This window comes from Schistocerca piceifrons, chromosome 5, assembly GCF_021461385.2.
Source record: "Schistocerca piceifrons isolate TAMUIC-IGC-003096 chromosome 5, iqSchPice1.1, whole genome shotgun sequence".
Taxonomy (NCBI): Eukaryota; Metazoa; Arthropoda; class Insecta; order Orthoptera; family Acrididae; genus Schistocerca; species Schistocerca piceifrons.
Window position 1 is genome coordinate 43,809,845 of NC_060142.1, and position 22,592 is coordinate 43,832,436.

General features: G+C 44.7%; 1 protein-coding gene across 2 annotated transcripts in view; it reads left to right on the forward strand.

The window, feature by feature from the left end:
- LOC124798403 (hydroxylysine kinase) overlaps positions 1-22,592 on the forward strand; it is a 240,350-nt gene that overhangs the window by 97,885 nt on the left and 119,873 nt on the right. The window contains exon 1 of one of the 2 annotated variants that reach the window (XM_047261790.1): positions 18,439-18,481. The exons of the other annotated variant lie outside the window; for it this stretch is intronic. Coding sequence (XP_047117746.1) covers positions 18,465-18,481 — 17 coding nt within the window. The 5' untranslated portion in view covers positions 18,439-18,464. Of the gene's footprint in view, positions 1-18,438; positions 18,482-22,592 lie in introns of those variants that run through there. 2 annotated transcript variants of the gene reach the window in all.

Genomic DNA, 22,592 nt, shown 5'->3' on the forward strand with positions numbered 1-22,592 from the left:
ATGCAGATTTTGCAATGTGGCCAGCATCAAAATGATATTTAACCATGAACAAACAGTCTCTGATGTTATGCTGTCCTCATGGTGGGTTGTGAGGTCGGGAAAATGTTAATTTTATCAGATGTAATACACCAATGATATAAATGCCCAAACGCCGACACACGTTGGAAGACACAAAATTCTTTCCAGTCTTTCCAGATTTAGAAGTACGTTGATTACCACAGCTAGGACAAAGTTGTTCTAGTTTCTGTCGCAAAGTAGGTGCGAGGTCTTTAGTATTTGATCTGTATACAACAGATTAATTTGTGAAGATGACATCAGATTATACACTGTTGAGGCAAAATTTATCAGCACTAGCTACCACGAGATTAAATATCGCTAGTGGTGCTGTGGGCACGTAATGCGGTGAGGAAATTATGTAAACTATGTTATCAAAAGTATCCGGACACCCGGCTGAAAATGACTTACAAGTTCGTGGCTCCCTCCATCGGTAATGCTGGAATTCAATATCCTGTTGGCCCACCCTTAGCCTTGATGACAGCTTCCACTCTCGCAGGCATACGTTCAACCAGCTGCTGGAAGGTTGCTTGGGGAATGGCAGCCCATTCTTCACGGATTGCTGCACTGAGACGTATCGGTGTCGGTCGGTGAGGCCTGGCATGAAGTCGGGGTTACAACACATCCCAAAGGTGTTCTCTAGGATTCAGGTCAGGACTCTGCGCAGGCCTGTCCATTACAGGGATGTTATTATCGTGTAACCACTGCGCCACAGGCCGTGCATTATGAACAGGTGCTCCATCGTGTTGAAAGATGCAATCGCCATCCCCGAATTGCTCATCAATTGTGGGAAGCCAGAAGGTGCTTAAAACATCGGTGTAGGCCTGGGCTGTTAATGTGCCACGCAAAAGAACAAGGGGTGCAAGTACCCTCCATGAAAAACACGACCGCACCATAACACCACCGCCTCGGAATTTTATCGTTGGCACTACACACGCTGGCAGATGACGTTCACTGGGCATTCGCCAAACCCATACCCTTCCATCGGATCGCCACATGGTGTACCGTGATTCGTCACTTCCCACAACGTTTTCCCACTGTTCAATCGTCCAATGTTTACGTTCCTTATACCAAGCGAGTCGTCGTTTGGCAATTACGGGCGTGATGTGTGACTTACGAGCGGCGCTCGACCCTGAAATCCAAGTTTTCTCCCCTCCTGCCTAACTGTCGTAGTACTTGTAGTGGATCCTAAGGCAGTTAGGAATTCCTGTGTGATGGCCGGATGGATGTTTGCCTGTTACACATGGCGACCCTCTTCAACTATCGGCGTTCTGTGTCAGTCAACAGACTCTGCAGCGCAAAGAGAGCACTTGATCTATACGCACAAAGGCATCCTGACAGACTGCGTGTGCAAAAGATTGTTACTGGAAGGATACTGGAATATTACACAAAGGGTAAGTGCCAAGCCCGCAAGGAGAGGAGCGAACGAAATAAATGTTGTTATAGATGTTGCCAGTGGTAAAAGAAGCACGTCGAAGGCCCAGAACGGCTCGAAACTGATGTATTTCTATTTACATCTTGTAAAAGATGAATAACGGAGGTAATGGCTGACAAAAACTTCAAGTATTTATAATAAGTGTGGACTACGCTGGCACCGGAAAAAAAGTAACATCTTCAGGGACTGTGTTCAGTTGTGCCAGTGTATAATATGTTAATATTGAAGGGTTGTAGTGTTGTGATTAATTAGTCAACGTGCCCAGGTCGCCTATTTGTGCACTATCGGTTTTGACTCTGCAGGCAGCAAATGTGCTGAGTTTAGAGGCGGCTCCGAATCTACGATATTTCCGAACCGGGGCAAAAAAATTTGATTTTGATACTGGCGCCCCCCCCCCCCCCCCGCCCCCCACTTTTCACCTGCGTTTGAGATAGGTAGTAAAAATTTAAAAAAAATGGATTTCTCAAAAATATGTTCGTTTTGTAGCGCTCATCTTTCTCAAGAGTTTGACACATAAAACATTTATGTTCGAGGATATGTAAGACATGTTATTTGGTCTTAAGTGAGCTAAAGAGCAGTGCCACGCCTCTTCACAGAGCATTCTTCTATCGAACGTCGCTATACTTCGCTCTGTGGAATTCAATCGTGTATGTTTTATAATGGAAGCCATTAAACTTATATTCAGGACAGTGGAAATAAAAATGTCCTGTGGTGCCTCTCCTGCTCCCAGTCGGCCGGTTTGACATCCTACCCCCGTTTAAAAAAACTCACTGTTAATACTGGGTGGGATTATTTGTGAACGGGAGAAAAGGAACTCTTCAGAAAATTTGCACTCTTTATTGCGTATTAGGTAGTAGCTTTACCTTTTGAATGACGTAAAATTAAATATAGGAATCATGAAACCACTAAAGACAAGAGACAAGCAAGACAGTACACATTTCTTCTATCCTTAGGTCCCAGCATTTTTTTCTCTCTACTCTTGCTACAGCATTACACGGCGCGATTTCCTTTTTGCGAAAAAATCTATTACCTCATCAAAGTTCGTTAAACGTTTTGCTACATGAAAAATCAAAATGTCGTTGTCTAATGCCGAAAAAGCTGTTAGTACGAATAGTACCCAAGACTGGTGTGGTTTATCGATTTGATTACGTCTATTTTGTCACTGTCTGCTAGATCAATCGAAATAGGCCGTTCTAATATTGCAGCAATTGTATCACTCGCCAAATAAGCGAAACTGTTTTGGGACAATTGGTCATTTTTATGTACCTCATTTACATAAATAACGCGACAGAATGTAATTCACGAAGTACCAATACAAAATGCCTATTAGGCATACTACAAGCAAAATGTTTTATGTTGGAAATAGTTTCACATTTCATTCATACGCTCCAGTTTCTCAAGCAAGAGATCGAAAAGCAGTACTACGAAATTTTTGTATAAATTTGGAATCGTCATATTCTTCCATTTAATTGGAGTGATGACACCGTTTCTTCTCCTTCCTCGTTGCAACAAACAATCTTGTCATCACTAATTCTGTAACTATTCCTGCCATTGTCAAAACTTATTTCCGTTTAACTTCATTAAACCTGCCAGAACCACCGGTTCAGTTACCCCACGTTTATTGTCCGGTTAGACGTTACTGCGAGTCCATACAACGCGTTTTCCGCCCTATTCCTAGAATAGAACTTCAGCAGCTGCTACCCGGGCGGTCGCAGGTTCTAATCCTGCCTCGGGCATGGATGTGCGTGAGGTCCTTAGGTTAGTTAGGTTTAAGTAGTTCTAAGTTCTAGGGGACTGATGACCGCAGAAGTTAAGTCCCATAGTGCTCAGAGCCACTTGAACCATTTTGCTAACTGGGGACTGTGCAACTGGCTCTTAGTAGTGTAGCTTTCTGGCAAAAATTTTCTGTCAGAATTTCATTTTCTTCGATACACCGAGAAGATAATATGTAACTTTCTTACATGTTTTTCCTGTTAGTCGTTTATTTCCACCCTGGTAGTCTGAATCTATGGATTTCGCTAACAATTATAACAACGCTGTTCATTCGCACACCCAGTCAGCCACATAAAAACAGCGATTGGCATTTACCCGTTCGGGTTTATTCGGCTCAGTTCGTATAGCCCAGACCCCTTTCGTTGCGGGAAAGTTTTTTATTTCTACGAGGGTCACTTCAAAAGAAATGCACGCTATTTTTGTAAAAATACAGTTTTCATTCTGCATGTGTGAAAGTTTTACAGTGTGTAGATAAATCCTTCCCGCTTGTTTTCCAACTTAGTTCAACCCGTTCCCGTGAGTGGCGCCGTCACAGCATGTCTTCACGATGGCTGCTACACTTGACGTTCGTCAGAAGCAACGTGCTGTCATAGAATTCCCGTGCTGTGAATATGAGACAGTGGGAAACATGCATAAGAGGTTGAAAAAGGTGTATGGAGATGCTGCTGTCGATCGCAGTACAGTTAGTCAGTGGGCAAGCAGGTTACGTGATGAAAGCGGGCACGGCAATATTGAGGATTGTCCTCGCAGTGGCAGGCCTCATACTCTACACACTTCAGACAATGTGCAGAGAGTTAACGAATTGATGACTGCTGACAGACGCATCACAGTGAACGAATTGTCACGCTACGTTGGGATAGGGGAAGGAAGTGTTTGCAGAATACTGAAAGTGTTGGCGTTAAAAAAGGTTTGTGCCAGGTGGGTTCCCAGGATGTTGACAGTGGCTCACAAAGAAACAAGAAAAACGGTATGCAGCGATCTTTTGGAACAGTACGAGAATGGTGGAGATGAATTTCTTGGAAGAATTGTGACAGGTGATGAAACATGGCTCCATCATTTTTCACCAGAGACGAAGAGGCAATCAATGGAGTGGCATCATGCAAATTCACCCAAGAAAAAAAAAATTCAAAACCACAGTTTCTGCTGGAAATGTTATGGCTACGGTGTTTTTCGATTCCGAAGGACTCTTGCTTGTAGACATCATGCCAAGTGGAACCACCATAAATTCTGATGCATATGTGACGACATTGAACAAACTTCAAACTCGACTGAGTCGTGTTCGACCACATCGGCGAAAGCAGGATGTTTTGCTGTTGCACGACAATGCACGGCCATGTGTCAGTCAAAAAACCATGAAAACGATCACAAAACTCGGATGGACAACACTAAAACACCCGCCTTACAGTCCTGACCTGGCTCCATGTGACTATCATGTCTTTGGGAAACTGAAAGACGCTCTTCGTGGAACAAGGTTTGAAGATGATGACTCCCTTGTGCACACAGCCAAACAGTGGCTCCAACAGGTTGGTCCAGAATTTTACCGTGCGGGTATACAGGCGCTGGTTACAAGATGGCGTTAAGCAGTTGAGAGGATGGAAATTATGTGGAGAAATGAAAATTTTGTTCCTAAAGGATGTATCTACACAGTGTAAAACTTTCAAACATGTAGAATAAAAGATGGATTAAAAAAAAATAGTGTGCATTTCTTTTGGAGTGACCCTCGTAGATGGAACGGATTCCACTGGCAGGAACATCATGTACACTACGCACGCATTCAAAGATCAACTTATCATTCGTTCAGAAATCAACTTAGAATGCGTCTAAAAATGTTAAAAAACAAACTGGGATGCGTTTCAAAATCATATGAATGATCGATAGAGCAACGTGCGCGGAAACAAGATTTTTTCTTCAAGAATATGGATTTGGCGCCCCCTGAAATTGCCGCCCTATATCCGTGAACAGTGTTTGCAACATTCGTTCTAGGGTACAACTAGGCCCCAGAGACCAGTAGTTCTCCTGTTTAACAGTTTCAGTTATTTATTTATTTATTGCGGGCCTGTGGGAAGGTGGATGGACGTATCGACGGACTGATGCACATTTTAGGCATAATGTGTCCGTGGTGCCGCTGCTTTCAACAGTGGTCTGTGGAGCATCCGGACAACTGTAGTCCTGTTTCTGGACATCCGCATAGTACGGACCCTCGTCAAGATCGAAGCACTGTGCGGGCAGTGTTGGCCGACGGAACATCCTCCAGGGACGAAATCCGGGCACATGTTACGCTTGCTGTGTCATGAGAGACCATTACGAACCGTCTGCTTGCAACAGGATTAAGATATCTATGCCTCTACCCAGGCTACCGCCTCCACAACGACACCGCCTAGCGTGGCTAGTCGTGTGTCTTAAAACAGTTGACTGGGGAGTGAAATGGCGCTCTGTTGTCTTCAGTGATAACTGTGGGTCCAATCCGTATGCGACTGATGGATGTACATTTGTGCGGCTCAGACCTGCTGATCTGTCAATGCCAGAGTGCATTCACTCACGGTAAACAAGTTCCATCCCTGCGCCATATCTTGGGAGGCCATCAATTACAACTCGCGGTACATTTGGTGTTTCTGCAGGATTAAGAAGCCAGTGGCCTCTACATTTCATAGGCTGTCATCCCCGTGCTCTTGCCAGTTCTTTGACATGAAGGTGATGTGCTTTTCCATCAGGACAATGCGCGTTCACAAACGGATGCCGCGACGTAATGTGCTCTTTGTGGTGCACAGCAGTTGCCCTGGCCAGTAGAATCCTCAGTTCCCTCGCCAATGGAACACGTGGGACGTGGTGAAACGGTAACTTACTCGTTCTCGGGGCCGTGCAGGAACCATTGCCGAAATGCTACAAAAGGCGCAAGATGCATGGGGCAATCTATCGCACAACGCCATTCTTCATCTTTATGATCGTTTCCATGCGAGAATATGCGACTATGTTGCCACCAAAGGGGGGGGGGGGGGGTACACCGTGCATTGATGCGACTTCTTAGACACCCTTTACTGTGACATTTGTGTTTCATTTGGCCTGAATTTGTTATCGTATACTCCTACAATGATGAACCAAGCGTCACCACACTTGTCAATAAAATAAAATGAGCTTGTCCTCGAGCTTGCTGCATTTTTTCCGACAGTGTGTATTCTTATGTGAGAAATTTAGAATACGAATCTGCATTTAGCACAGCAAGCATCACATATAGTGCAATGAAATAATAAAGAATAAAATAATAAAATTATTTTTCACTTTATATGTCTGGAAAGAAATCTTGTACAGCTATGATATCAGTTTCGTAATCTTAATACGTGATAGTAGTATTGTTGCTGTTATTATATCACATGTTTCCGTGCCTCTGTTATACAGAAATTCTCAGTAACGCCGTTCAAATCCATTTCATTTGAAACTTTTCTTTCAATCGATGAAGTGGACAGATTGGTTAATCGTTCTTGATTCATTGTAGAGTGAAGAAAATTTTTTATTACACTCAGTTTAGAAAAACATCTGTGGCCGGCCGTTGTGGCCGAGCGGTTCTAGCCGCTTCAGTCTGGAACCGCGCGACCGCTACGGTCGCAGGTTCGAATCCTACCTCGGGCATGGATGTGTGTGATGTCCTTAGGTTAGTTAGGTTTAAGTAGTTCTAAGTTCTAGGGGACTGATGACGACAGATGTTAAGTCCCATAGCGCTCAGAGCCATTTGAACCATTTTTGAAAAACATCTCTCGCCTGATGTGACTGAGATGCAAAAGGTCAGGAAATATTGAAGTGATGTACAGGGAGTCACTGAAGCCCCACTTAATTACCCACACTCGTATCGGCTGCATGTAGGTGCCTGCGATACTGTTTTATTCCTTACAGCACCTGCTCCTCACCAAACTCATCGTAAATTTCTACCAGATACTCTAGTGGTACGGCCAGAGCGTCACTGGAAGCTTCAAGTATAAAATTTTGTATTAACAATTTGTAAATTTTGGTGATTTCTGTCACGGCCGTGTATCATTAATCAGTCTATGTATTCAAATACTGACTAACGAACTTAGTCTTCATCAATAACCCATTGTCATGAGCTTACTTTATTCACCTTCCTTCCCCCTCGTTGGTCATTTTTAATGTCCATATCACTACACAAAAGTAAAAGTATTGCTTATTATTGTATTAAGTTCCGTCACTGAAAATGCGATCTGAATTTTTAATTTTGCGAGGTCTTTATCTAAAGTCTTTTTGGAGACTGTAGATATTGTTGGACTCAATTTACTTCCTCCAGTACCGTGTGCCAGAAGTTGATGGGTATCAGGCAATCATTTCGAACTTTTTCGTGTTTTTTTCTGCAAGTAAGTCCCACCTATACCTGGAAGACGAGAGTCAATAAATATAACTCCTCTACGGTTCCAAAACAGACAACGCTAAGTGAAACACATGAAGATGCACGAACAACACAAAGATTTAAGAAATGATTAGCACAGAGACCGAAACGAGCTTTTGGATTCTTGAATTTTTCGTTGTATTTCTCCATCTACACCTGACCCGGTCCAGGCGTTTTCATAATTTTGAACCTTGCACAACGAAATATCCAGTCCATCTTCCTCCAGCTTCTGTTGATTATCTTTTGATGTATTCTCTGTAGTCTTTCCTAACATTTATGTTGCATACGTATGGGGCCTGGAATTACAAAATGTCTCTTATTTGTTAAACATACCTTGCCCTTGCTCGGGATTTTTTTAAAAATTGTCTCGGCTTGGGGAGCCATCAAATGTGTAGACCCTCGAAATTTGAAGGCCTCTCAGGATTAGGACCAGAGACCTGCATGTTACTTTCAGTTATTTCCCGTATTGTCCTTGCGCCAAGACTCCAGAACTCCCCCTCTGCTTCGATCTGGTCTCGCTAAGGGTGATTTGTATTTTTCCGGCTCTCGTCAGCCCTCAGCGCTACAGTGGTCGCACGAGTCCCTAGCCCACTCCAGAGAATTCTGAGGCCAGCGCTCAATGAAAATTGAAGCTTCTACCAACCCAAAGGTCGGACTGAGATGCGTTTTGAACAGTCAGTCTTAAATTAAATGGAGCACACATTAATGATTTGTTCCATTATTCTTTCTTCTCTTCATCTACTAATTTTATTATGTAACTTAAATAGTACGAAATGAGTTTGATCATTGAGATAGCAGCTCACTTCCACATGTCATGTGCTTGACGCCCATCAGTCTGCGCTCTGATGTTGTAGCAGACAACTTTCTCGTGAAGCTACTCTAACTTAAAGCCTATACAGGAGGTCTCAGAAACGTTGCAACAAACTTCAAAGGGCTGTAGCGGTCCTCTTGGACACAAATCGGTAACAGGAACTTGTGTTCAGAAACGTCGTTCTACAACGCAATAGAGTGTCGAAGTAATAGGCACTGGCGCCTGCCGTTAGGCTACCTCTTCGACAGCAAACCTGAGTTTGTACGCTGACGGACCGTTGGTGGAACATCTCGCAATGTAGTTTGTTATTCAGTGATCGTGACTTCTTGACACCATCGCCAATAGAGAAGGTGGAGCTAGCCGCTACTTAGGCAGGATTTGTCTCCTACGAATGCAACGCTCTGTCGCCTTAGTAGATGACGGTTTCGGACAGGGGTTTCCATCTGCAGTTTTTTTTCCTGTATCCTGAAAGACACTGAATATTTCGAAAGGTTCCAGGAGAAAAATAAACTGCGGATGGAAACTCGTGTCTATCATCCACCGAGGCAGAAGAGCATCACACTCATAGGAGGCAATCCGAAACCATTGCTGTGCACTCGGAGTGAAATTTAGGCACTGTGCGGCTGGTCCCGGCGGAGGTTCGAGTCCTCCCTCGGGCATGGGTGTGTGTGTTTGACCTTAGGATAATTTAGGTTAAGTAGTGTGTAAGCTTAGATCCGCCCTCGTGGTCTCGCGGTAGCGCTCTCGCTTCCCGAGCACGGGGTCCCGGGTTCGATTCCCGGCGGGGTCAGGGATTTTTCCTGCCTCGAGAAGACTGGGTGTTATCGTGTCGTCTTCATCTTCATCATTCATCCCCATTACGGTCGGAGGAAGGCAACGGCAACCCACCTCCATTAGGACCTTGCCTAGTAAGGCGGTGCGGGTTTCCCGCATCCTTCCCCTACGCTCTGTAAAAGAAGCATGGGACATCATTTCCATTTCCAGTGTGTAAGGTTAGGGACTGATAACCTTAGAAGTTAAGTCCCATAAGATTTCATACACTTTTTTTAGTTGAAATGTAGGCAGCTAATTTTGGCTTGCAAAATATTGAAATTGACGGTGCCAAAGGCTTAGCTAGGGTTTAAGAAGCACATGGTAGTCTTCTCTTGTCTGCCCATGGCAAGCTTCAGGTCGTCTTGTACTTTTATTAAACCAGATCTTGAGCTGCACTGTTTGAGACAGCCTGGGTTTAATTCGTCTAGTAGGTTGTTTGCAATTAATTATTTAGTTAGGTGGTCGTGAACTACAGACGCATTGGGAGCAATAAAGCCCTTTTTCATACATCTGCCTATAACGAAGATCTTGAAAATGCAGCACTTAATATATTATATGATTTCTCCTCATCTGGTTCCTCTTCTGTTTCCATCACAGCTGGAACTTTACTTAAAGTAGGAATATCGAAACTGTCTGGTGTACAAGGTTTAGTAGAGCTGATATCGAGTTGCCCCGACGTATGCGCATCTTCAAGATGTGTCTAACAGAATGTATGGCAGCTGTAACATCAGAGCGTTCTTTTTCCAAGCCAAATATTTTTATAAAAAATTTTCTGTACTATGTCAAGAATTATTGTCTTATCTGGCAATATTATAAATAGTAAGAGGGCGGCGTGAATGGTCAACGGATTGTTTGCCTTCAAGATAGAGTAATAGAAATGCTGAAAAATTTTAGCTGAAATTTAACTGAGTTGCGTACGGGTCACTAGAGCAGAAGCTCCAAGAACCATTTTTCAAGCGCAGAAACCGCAATTATTCTTCAACCATCTACGTACACCGTGTAACAAAATTAGGGGGTCACTTCTTTGAAACCGTGCCATTTTCTGCCATTCCGACGCAGAGTTCCGAATTTTAGCTTGAATGTGCCTATAACATTACTGTGCAATAATGCAAAAGCCTGGCGGCGTGCGGTGTAAGCCTCAGGCACGGCGACACTTCAAACAGGAAGGTGCCGACAGGTGCAAACAAAAGACCATGGCTCAGAAGTTCATGTGAGGTGTAATAAAGTGGGTTAATGGTGCCACACTGGTACCAAATTTCACCACAAATCTGCCTAACGCAGGAGAGGATGTGCCTCACCATCAGAAGGTCGCCACACCCCCTATTAGCCACATCTCACCCTTCGTCTTGACGCCTCTGTGACGGACGTAAGGCCGGCCGGTGTGGCCGTGCGGTTCTGGGCGCTACAGTCTGGAACCCAGCGACCGCTACAGTCAAAAAATGGTTCAAATGGCTCTGAGCACTATGGGACTTAACATCTGTGGTCATCAGTCCCCTAGAACTTAGAACTACTTAAACCTAACTAACCTAAGGACAGCACACAACACCCAGTCATCACGAGGCAGAGAAAATCCCTGACCCCGCCGGGAATCGAACCCGGGAACCCGGGCGTGGGAAGCGAGAACGCTACCGCACGACCACGAGCTGCGGAACTGACCGCTACAGTCGCAGGTTCGAATCCTGCCTGGGGCATGGATGTCTGTGATGTCCTTAGGTTAGTTAGGTTTAGTTAGTTCTAAGTTCTAGGTGACTGATGACCTCAGAAGTTATGTCGCATAGTGCTCAGAGCCATTTGAACCATTTGACGGACGTCAGATTCGCTACGCCCAGCACTGAAATCAAGCGGTTTTCTCGATGCGTGGCCGAGGAAAACATTTTGGACACACCTCTGCTCAGAATCGACGCGAAAAGGCCTCAGAAGGTGTCATAAAGGGTGTGAATGATATCACCCCTCCCATTGGTTCGTTCATTTTCACACAGTGTAGCAGTCGAAAACGTCAGTTTACAGTGTGATGTGCAACAGGACAACGTTCTTCACAACCTTTGCTACTGGTGTCACCCCTGGACAGGTCAGCCCTTTTCTAAGGACATCGCGGGACTGCACAGTACTGAACATGATCTCTGCCCTTTTAAGCGTAGTGTGACGGCAATTTTTCTTCTCTTACACAGGATAGAGCCACTAATGACCGTTAAAAACCATTCAACGAAATCTGAACGTCAACTATAACCGAAAAGGATATACGAGGTATGTCCAGAAAGTAAATTCCGATCGGTCGTGAAATGCAAACCACTGCGAAAATCCGGTAAAGCTTTGCACAGATGTGTTGGTCAGTGTCTCTAGTATGCCCGTCGATCGTGTCACGTCGCTCTTTTCAGTTTTGAGTGAACAGTGAGCACGTAAAGATGCATAGGAAATAGCGTCACCCGCCAAGTATGAGGGCCTGTTTAGAGATTTCGCCTGTGTCATGCAGCCCACATAGCACAACTGTCGAGCAGTTACTTCTTCATGCCAATTCTCGTCCGCACACTGCACGGGCAATGAAGACGCTCCTGCATCGTTTCCGATGAGAAGTGGTTGACCACCCACAATACAGTCCGTAATTGGCTCCCCCTGAGTCTCATCTCTGCCAATAAGAAGACAAAATTTTTCCACAGACAACGAGCTGCAGACCAGTGCAGATAAATGGCCGAAAGCACACGCGTCTGCTTTCTATGACGAGGATATTGGAAAGTTGAGACAAGACTACGACAACACTCGAAGTTGGAGCGGCGCCTATGTAGAGAAGTAGGTGGAAGGTGCACCTAAGTGTTGCAAATAAAACGTTTCTGGTTTTCACTGTAGTTTCCATTATGCGGCCGATCGGAACTTACTTTCTGGACAACCCTCGTATATTTATTTGGATGCCTCCTTCTTGGCGCCCTGTCTTTGACATTTTCACAGCGGGGGGTGGAGGGGGGGGGGGGAATGGGTGGTTTACACACGACACGTGCATGAATAAAAAGACAAAGAGTCACTCTCTAAGAACCCATCTGTTCGGCAACACACTAAGTCTACCCGCACACCTTTGTTGTGCACTTGAAACATGTCTCTGTCCAGAGCCACTCACGCACCTATCGCAACCCACTGGGGAGGGCAGGTAACCTTCTCAACACTAGCGCCTACTGCCCATATGGAAAATCTGACAAGGAACCCCTTGAGTGTGACGTCGCAAGTTCAATCCTTAGTAAGGCTCATTTGAAAGTGTTCTCTTAACAATTATGACAAGAAAAGTATTGTCTGCTTACGACTCACCATGTGCATCAGGAGGGCGGCAGAAAACCAGTGTCCGGGATGTGTAGAGGTCAACCTTCTAACGAATGTATGTATTGCACTTCACAAAACGGACATCTTCAACATTCAAGAAATGTTCAAAACAAACCATTAAATGCACCGTGAACATCGAATGAAAAATGGCGCACTGCAGTGATCCAGTGATCACAAAGGTTCACACCACCAAGATCGAAGACGAACTCCTTAGGAGCTACAAACCGTGCAGGGCGTTCAGCTAAGTATCAAGTCTTTAAGAGTGAATATAGAATCATGCTGGTGTAACAGGGTGATGAGAACTGAATATAGTGGCATGCAACCGCATGCGAAACAGTCTGTCGTGGAGCTTGTCGTGAAACTGGCTATCTGTTAAGGTGTAGCTACAGACAGTGCGATAATATGTTTTATAGGCGCGGAAAAAACAAACATCCAGAGGCTGCATTTGTCCGGTGGTTACAGGTGGTATGAACTGCAAGGTCACATACTTTTCAGGAGGAATAGTTCGCTGTAAAGGAGTATGGTTTTTATACGCATACCAGGAATTTTTAAAAAAAGCAAGTTATTTTGACTAGCTATTGGCCAAAAGCAGTCCCCATAACGTTAGTGTAGTTCTCTTACGCCCATTTTCCCACTCTTGCTTGCTGGGACGTAAACGTTCCCTACTGCCCTTGCAAGATCACGCGCGGCAGAAAGAATCGTACTGGGCAGAGCACATACAACTTCTCGCAGCGCAATAAGTAACTTTCCAGCCAATTTACCATCCAAATTAACATTCGGCACAATTGTATACGAATGCGTTAAGACATCGATGTTAGTTGATCTTGATACAGATTTCTTGGCACTTCTAATTTCCAGTGCTCCTTTCATACGCATTTCCTTGAAAACAGTTCCTTACTGAACGATGGGATGAATTTGTTAATGTCATCTACAAATTTTCTGGCCGATCCCGCAGTTTGCACCGTCAAGTTGACACTTCGTATATATATATATATATATATATATATATATATATATATATATATATATATATATATATAGGGTGTTACAAAAAGGTAGGGCCAAACTTTCAGGAAACATTCCTCAAACACAAAGAAAGAAAATACGTTATGTGGACATGTGTCCGGAAACGCTTACTTTCCATGTTAGAGCTCATTTTAATACTTCTATTCAAATCACATTAATCATGCAATGGAAACACACAGCAACAGAACGTAGCAGCGCGACTTCAAACACTGTTACAGGATATGTTCAAAAAGTCCTCCGTTAGCGAGGATACATGCATCCACCCTCCGTCGCATGGAATCCCTGATGCGCTGATGCAGCCCTGGAGAATGGCGTATTGTATCACAGCCATCCACCATACGAGCACGAAGAGTCTCTACATTTGGTACCGGGATTGCGTAGACGAGAGCTTTCAAATGTCCCCATAAATGAAAGTCCAGAGGGTTGAGGTCAGGAGAGCGTGGAGGCCACGGAATTGGTCCGCCAATCCATCGGTCACCGAATCTGTTGTTGAGAAGCGTACGAAGACTTGGACTGAAATGTGCAGGAGCTCCATCGTGCATGAGCCACATGTTGTGTCATACTTGTAGAGGCACATGTTCTAGCAGCACAGGTAGAGTATCCCGTATGAAATCATGATAACGTGCTCCATTGAGCGTACGTGGACGACGAAACTAAAATGAGCTCTAACATGGAAATTAAGCGTTTCCGGACACATGTCCACATAACATCTTTTCTTTATTTGTGTGTAAGGAATGTTTCCTGAAAGTTTGGCCGTACCTTTTTGTAACACCCTATATATATATATATATATATATATATATATATATATATATATATATATATATATATATATTCCGTCTTCCAATTCCATAGTTGTTTCTGAAGTTAGGCACTTGAGATCACTGCGATACACACTGATCAGCCAGAACATTACGACCTCCTACCTAATAGCCGATATGTCGACGTTTGTCACGGATAGCAGCGGCGACGAGTCGTGCCATGGAAGCAACGAGGCCTTGGTAGATCGCTGGAGGGATTCAGCACCACATTTGGACACACAAGTCACCTAATTCCCATAAATGTTGAGGAATGGGGTGATGAACTCTGACGTCGTGTTCGATCACATTCCAGATATGTTCGATGGGGTTCTGATCTGGCGAGACGGGGGCACAGCACATCAATTAGAACCCGCCACTGCGATCCTCGAATCACGCCATCACACTCCTGTCCTTGTGACATGACGCATTATATTGTTGAAAAAGTCACTGCCATTTGGACTGTGATCGTCATGAAGGGATTTACGTGGTCTGCAAACAGTGTACGTTACTCCTTGGCCGTCATGGTGCCTTGCACGAGCTCCACTGGACGCATGGATGCCCACGTGAAAGTTCCCCAGAGCATAACGGAGCCGCCGCCAGCTTGTCCCCATCACGCAGTACAAGTGTCAGGGAGCTGTTTCCCTGAAAGACGATGGATTCGCGCCCTCACATCGGCATGATGAAGAAGGCACCGGGATTCATCAGACCATGCAACGCTCTGCCACTGCGCCACCGTCCAGTGCCGATGGTCATGTGCCCGTATTAGTCGCAGTCGCCGATGTCGTGGTGTTGACATTTGCACATGCAATGGTCGTCGACTATGGAGGCCCATCATTAGGAGCGTTCGGTGCACTGTGCGTTCAAACACGTGTAGTCTGCCCAGCATTAATGTCTGGTGTTAGTTCCGTGCCGGCCGATGTGACCGAGCGGTTCTAGGCGCTTCAGTCTGGAACCGCGCGACCGCTACGGTCTCAGGTTCGAATCCTGCCTCGGGCATGGATGCGTGTGATGTCCTTAGGTTAGTTAGGTTTAAGTAGTTCTAAGTTCTAGGGGACTGATGACCTCAGATGTTAAGTCCCATAGTGCTCAGAGCCATTTGAACCATTTTTTGTTAGTTCAGTCACAGTTCGCCGCCTGTCCTGTTTTACAAGTCTGCCCTGCCTACGACGTCCGACGTCTGTAATCAGGGGTGGCTGCTCAACACCACAACGTCTTGACGCGGTTTCACCTTGGTTTCGCCAAGTGTTGGAGAAACTGATCACAGCACTCCTCGCACACTCGACAAGTCGTGCAGTTTCCGAAAAGAAAGTGCCGAGACTCCGGGCCATCACAATCTGCATTCGGTCAAACTCAAATAGATCGCGCGCCTTCCCCATTCTACACCCGGACAGCACGCTCTCTGATACTACATGCATAGTGCGTGTGTCCGACTAGCAGTCATTCCTCGCCAGGTGACGATGTTGTCGCCTGGACGGGTTTATATTGCTAGTAGGTCGGTGGTCATAATGTTCTAACTGAAATGGTTCAAATGGCTCTGAGCACTATGGGACTTAACTTCTGAGGTCGTCAGTCCCCTAGAACTTAGAACTACTTAAACCTAACTAACCTAAGGACATTACACACATCCATGCCCGAGGCAGGATTCGAACCTGCGACCGTAGCGGTCGCGCAGCTCCAGACTGTAGCGCCTAGAAGCGCACGGTCACTCCGGCCGGCAATTAAGATAATCAGTACACTTATAGCTCAAATTTGCCACTTGTATTTACTTGCACTTAAGTATGTGTAATAATAATTCAATCTATGTATTATAGTAATGACATGTACGGTGGTTTTCATAATGTAATATACACTGCTGGCCACCGTAAATGCAACACCCTGAAGGAAGCATCCGAATCAAGTGAGATTTACACCATGAGTTTGCAGCGATGAGATATGCAACTGATTAGAAAGTCAGCGCAGACGCACATCACGTGCGCCTGTGACGCCACCTCATAGCGCCATTTAAGGCTTGGCGATTTCGACGAGTGGACGTTCGGCACGTGTGTTTACCTTGTGGTTGTTTCACAAGACGATCAGTTATGCCTCGTAGACAACAGCGAACATATTTTGATCAAGTACCCAAGTTCGACAGAGGAAGGATAGTGGCTTACCGAGATTGTGGATTATCATACAGAGAAATCGCTAGTCGTGTTGGACGAAACCAAACAACTGTAATGCGGATATGTGACCGTTGGATGCAGGAGGGTACGACGGACCGACGTGGTCGATCGCATTCACCTCGGTGCACCACTGCACGTGCTGATAGGCAAATTGTGCGCATGGCAGTGACGGATCGTTCAGTGACATCCCGAACCATAGCACAGCACATTGCGTCTGTAACGCATCATCCAGTGTCTGCGCGTACCATTCGACGCCGTTTACAGCAGAGTGGTCTGTCCGCAAGACGTCCATTGCTTCGTCTACCATTGACGCAGAACCACAGACGTCTCCGTCGCCACTGGTGTGATGACAGACGGATGTGGTCGGCAGAATGGAATGACGTTGTCTTTACTGACGAGGCACGCTTCTGTCTGCAGCACCACGATGGTCGGATGAGTGTGGAGACACCGTGGAGAGAGGATGTTGGACAGCTGCATTATGCACCGCCACACTGGTCTTGCACTGGGTATTATGGTATGGAGCGGTATTGGATATTACTCTCGCACGCCTCTAGTACGCGTTGCCGGTACTTTAAATAGCCGGCGCTACATATTCGAGGTGCTGGAGCCAGTTGTCCTTCCTTACCTTCAGGGCTCGGCCACAGCCATATTTCAACAGGATAATGCGCGACCACACGTGGCACGCATTGTCCAAAGGTTCTTCGTCAATAACCAGATTGAATTGCTTCCCTGGCCGGCTCGCTCTCCGGATCTTTCGCCGATAGAAAACATGTGGTCCATGGTTGCTCAACGAGTGACCCAGATTACATCCCCAGCTGCCACATCAGATGATCTTTGGCAACGTGTGGAAGCTGCTTGGGCTGCTGTACCCCAGGAACACATCCAACGTCTCTTTGACTCAATGCCGAGACGTGTGGCAGCGGTGATCTCCAACAATGGCGGCTACTCTGGCTACTGGCAGGAACCACATGTCACAGACGTCTGTAAACGTAATCATTTGATACTTGGTCAACATGTTATCTACAAAATAAATTTTGTTGTGCTACCTTTTGTCTTACTTGGTGTTGCATTTACGGTGGCCAGCAGTGTATTTTACTTCTTATGCAAACTATTCACAGATCAGATGATAGTAACTCCGTTTACCTAAATCGGTCATCGTAAATGAAGGTTTTACAAATGCGATCTTTCCTGAGAAGTTGTCTTTCTTCAAGTTGAATGTATTTGTTTACATTCATAAAATACAGAACCTACATGCAGTAATATTATCTGCTAACACGGCGACTGCAACGGCAGCAAAACAAAATATGGAAAATGTAATTTTATACGTGAACAGCTGTCTGCAGATGAATCTGTGGGTTCGAATCCAGCTATTGTTCTTAATAAATCTCATCATAATGCTAGTAGGTTGCTGTTTTTGCTTTACTGTAACAATGAACTTTTGTTTTCACGCAGCCACGGTCTCACCACGCTACTTTTCGACAAAATAGCAACAATACTTCATACTGAACGTCAGTGGCAACTCGTAAGCATACATTCGCTATTATCTCACAAAAGACTAGATTGTGCTCCCGCGTTTACCGGAAAATTATTGCTTCTGTTATCAATATTTACATAAGTGCCAGGTCTCGCTACTAATTGCAACTTTTGGCCCTTTTTTTGTTCGAGCCGAACGACGTGTCTACAGGTGGGAGTAAACTAGGTTATACCGAAGGGTAACGCGTCTAAACAGCGAAACAATGCCGCGCCATAGGGGCGTGCAGAGAGGAAACCGTGAGTGGAGCTCATTGAGTGTTAACTGGATGATGGCCGCGCCACCAATAGGGCTTCTGTTTGAACGCGGGCTGCGCGCCGTTCTGTTACTGTATTCTTGGGTGTGTCGGCCGGCGATCCACACGGTGACATGGACAGGGCGGCGTGGTAGGTTGCGGCAAAAGCAGCTTCTTTACTATATCAATTAGTTCAGCGGCGTACGATGTGCAAGTGCCTAGACATACATATAACAAAGAAAGAGAATTTGTTGTTGTTGTGTTCTCCGGTCTCAAGGCTAGTTTGATGCAGTTCGCCACTGTGCTGTGTATCCTGTGCAACGCTCATCATCACCGATTAACTGCTGCAGCCTACATCCAAAGGCTTTTGTATGTCCATCCTTGTGACGGATGGTCCGTGGGTCTTCGGCCTTTCACTTACGTCATAAAACGAAACATCTGCAGCCGTCGTTTTGATGATATTATATTGCAACCACTTTCTGTGACGCAGTACACCATCTTCACTCTTTCAGCGTCAGCTAAGGCCTGAAGATGGTGTATTGAGTCATCGAAACTGGTTGCAATGTAATGAAATAACATCAGATCGACGGCTGCAGGTTTAACATACACCCATGGGCATCTGCAGAAATTTGTAGAAATTTATCCGGGAGGAGGGAGGACATGACTCTGCAATTGCCAATTTTGATGTAAATCAGTTGTTCAGTTTCTAGAAGTCACTAGTATTGTCTCACTGCAGTCACACACGTAATGCTACAATTCGCAAACGATAGCTTTAGCGGAATCGAGGGAAAACCAGCGGAATCGAGGGAAAACGCATATAGAAATATATCAAAATTTTGCAGTGAAGAAACACTGTAGGCCTACTTCAGGTAGGAAAAACGGGGATGGCAAATGTGATCCCACCCGCTTTGCGTCCCAAGAAATTTTTTCGGGAGGAGGCAAGATTCAAAATTTGCCTTTTATGAAATTTGTAAATTTGTGGTAAGGACTATGGGACCAAACTGCTGAGGTCATCGGCCTCTAGGCTTACGCACTACTTAATCTGACTTAAACTAACTTACGCTAAGGACAACACATACACGCATGCCCGAAGGAGGAATCGAACCTCCGACGGAGGCAGCCGCGCGAACCGCGTCAAGACGCCTAAGACCTCACGGCTACCCCGCACAGCCGCCATTTATGATATAATTGACTTGGTCAGTTTGGAAACGTGTCGTGCCTCGAGAACTAAATTTGGAAACAAGTGCACAAAACTAATTGTCAAATGTTTGATAATAGTTGATAATTTGTAAAGTAGATTACTTTAGTTCCTAAACGGTAAGCACATTTAAATGTTTTATGCAGAGAACATTTTTTTCTGTTATCACCTTGAATATCGATGTCACCCGTTCGACTCAACGATCTGAAATTATATCCTCATAATACGATTATATTCAAAATACCCGACAGGTTCGAAATAAAGCTAGAAAACAATTTATTCAGACTCCCATTATGTTAGCTTGAAACTGAAAATTAAAAATTTGAAACAGGAAAAAGTCAGAATGACTGGAAAAATACTGCTTGATATTAAGAAAATTGTCACATTAATACCTCTCCAAGTGGAGAAACAGGAACTAAACTTACAAAAAAACTCATTGAACTCTGATGTCCTCCGTAACACTTTGCTTATAAAATTTCACATCTGTTTACTTTAACGGATTTTTTTTTTTTTTTTGCGCTACTTTGAAGACGTATGTTTATTAGTGTCGACTGGGATAACCGAAGTTGAACAAAATGTATTTTGTAAACTTCGTTGTTTTAGGTTGGTTAAATAAAGTGTAGCCCAAGGCAATATACAACTAGAAGAATGTGGGAAACCTACAAAATACATCCTCAAATTGTCTAGGAGAACCAACGTTTAACAGCTGAGACTGCAAAAAGTTAATCTTCAACTCTCCCGTTTATCACGTCATTGTATGGCATGACAATTGGAATGCAGAATTCGTAGCTCTGTGACTACATTTGGTGCTGTGTTGCTCCCAAGACTTTGAGAAGACACCAGACGTAGAGAACAAATTTCTTTGATCTTGAAATTTTATGCTTCTTTCCCCATCTCTTCAAGCGCAGCAAACGGTATTTTCCTTTTTCGACTGATGTGTGTAGGATAAAGAGTAGATGTATTCCTGCGAGTGTAAACAATGGCTCTGTCGTGAAAGACTGAATACAGAATCAGTAAGCCATCAAAGTTTTGTTTTCCCTCAGACAATTGGTAAACTAGAGCTGATTTCTTTCTGCATAAAAGGGTGAGGGCCATCGGTTCAGTTATGTAAAGTTTGGTATTCATCTTGGGTACAGAGCAGCGTCGCAACGGCAACACGGAATTGGCTATTTTCCCGTGAACAGAGTGACAGCTAAGAAAACTGAAAATATGTAGTGAACGCTAGATTGTTTTACTTCTGAAGTTTAGTAGAGTCTCTTACAAAGATTGTTAGAAATTCTAGAGAATAAAAAGACTCTACCCCTATTCCAGGAGAGTGCATGTGCTCCTTCTTGCCCTCCGTTAAGAACGCCCATGTCTACATCCGTTTCAACCTTCTTCTTGTATTCATTCCATGGCCTCTCTCCACGTTTTTACCCACGACGGTTTCCATTACCGAAGCGACAATTCCTTGATGCCTTAGGATGTGTCCTTCCAACAGATCAAATTGTGACATAAATATCTTTCTTCCGCAACTCTGTTCAGTAGTCCCTCATTAGTGGGACTATTCGACTTACCTACCTAGTTGACCTAGATATAGCACGATGTTTCAAAAGTTTCACTACCCTTGTTGTTTGAATTGCTTATCGTTCACGTTTCACTTCATTACAGCTCAACACTCCAGACAAATACTGTTGTGGACTGGCAAGACAGCCAATCCACAAGGACGGGAGGCCAAAGGGCACGCGTTTAAGCTCACGCAGGATGGCGTGAGGTCTGGAAAATGACAAGGTCTTTATAGTAGCAAAAATAGTACGTAGCTTCTGGAATACTTAACTTTAATCCATAATTGGTGAACATCGGTCTGACGGTACATGCATCACAAGATAAATAGCAGTTGATAATGACGCCTTGCTAGGTCGTAGCAAATGACGTAGCTGAAGGCTTTGCTAACTATCGTCTCGGCAAATGAGAGCATAATTTGTCAGTGAACCATCGCTAGCAAAGTCGGCTGTACAACTGGGCGAGTGCTAGGAAGTCTCTCTAGACCTGCCGTGTGGCGGCGCTCGGTCAGCAATCATTGATAGTGGCGACACGCGGGTCCGACGTATACTACCGGACCGCGGCCGATTTAAAGGCTACCACCTAGCAAGTGTGGTGTCTGGCGGTGACACCACAAATACCTTCAAAACAACCTCTCTAGCACTTAAATTTGTATTATATCTTAACAAATTCCTCTTTTTCAGAAGTGCTTTTCATGCTATAACTAGCCTTTTTATTTTCTTCCTACCCAAATAGCAAAACTTATCTACTACTTTTAGTATCTCATTTCCTTGTCTAATTTTCTCAGAATCGCCCGATTTAATATGACTTCATTCTGCCACCTTTTTCTACGTAGGTTGATGTTCATCTCATAACCTCTTTTTTCAAGACGCTATCCACTTCGTTCAGCTGCTGTTTCAAGTCCTTTATTGTCTCTGACAGAATTACGAATGTCATGTTCAAACTTCAGACTTTTTATTTCGCCTCTCTAAACTTCAATTCCCTTTCCAAATTTCTGATTATTTCCCTTAGCTTCTTGCTCAGTGTGAGCCGTGCACGGCTCATGTTGCATGCCATTTATTGTTTGTCATCTTCTATTACAGTACTGCCACCTCGTTTTCTTATTCCATTTACTGGCGTCACTAACTTCCTGCCTAACTTGCCCGTGAGCGGCAGCAGCAGCGCGTATCGATAAGTGCACTGTCGTACCATCTCTGCAGCGACCGATCATTCACATAGATATTAAAAAGAACGGGAGACAGCACCGATCCTTGTGGAGCGCCTGCCGACAACTAGCGAAAGCCAGAACGCATTCCCCGTTGAACCACTAGGAAAGTCCGGCCGTGGAGGAAGTCATCTACAATCTTGACACAGATATTTCGTATAGGGGTCTGCGTCAGCATCTTGTGCACTAGGTTGTCGTGCCAGATGTTGTCGTAAGCGTTCTGCAAGTGCAGAAAAACGGCAGCTGTCGACTTGGCGGTGTTGAAGCCTTTGCTGACGTGTTCAGTGATTCGGCAGAGAGGTGCGAAGTAAATCCGAA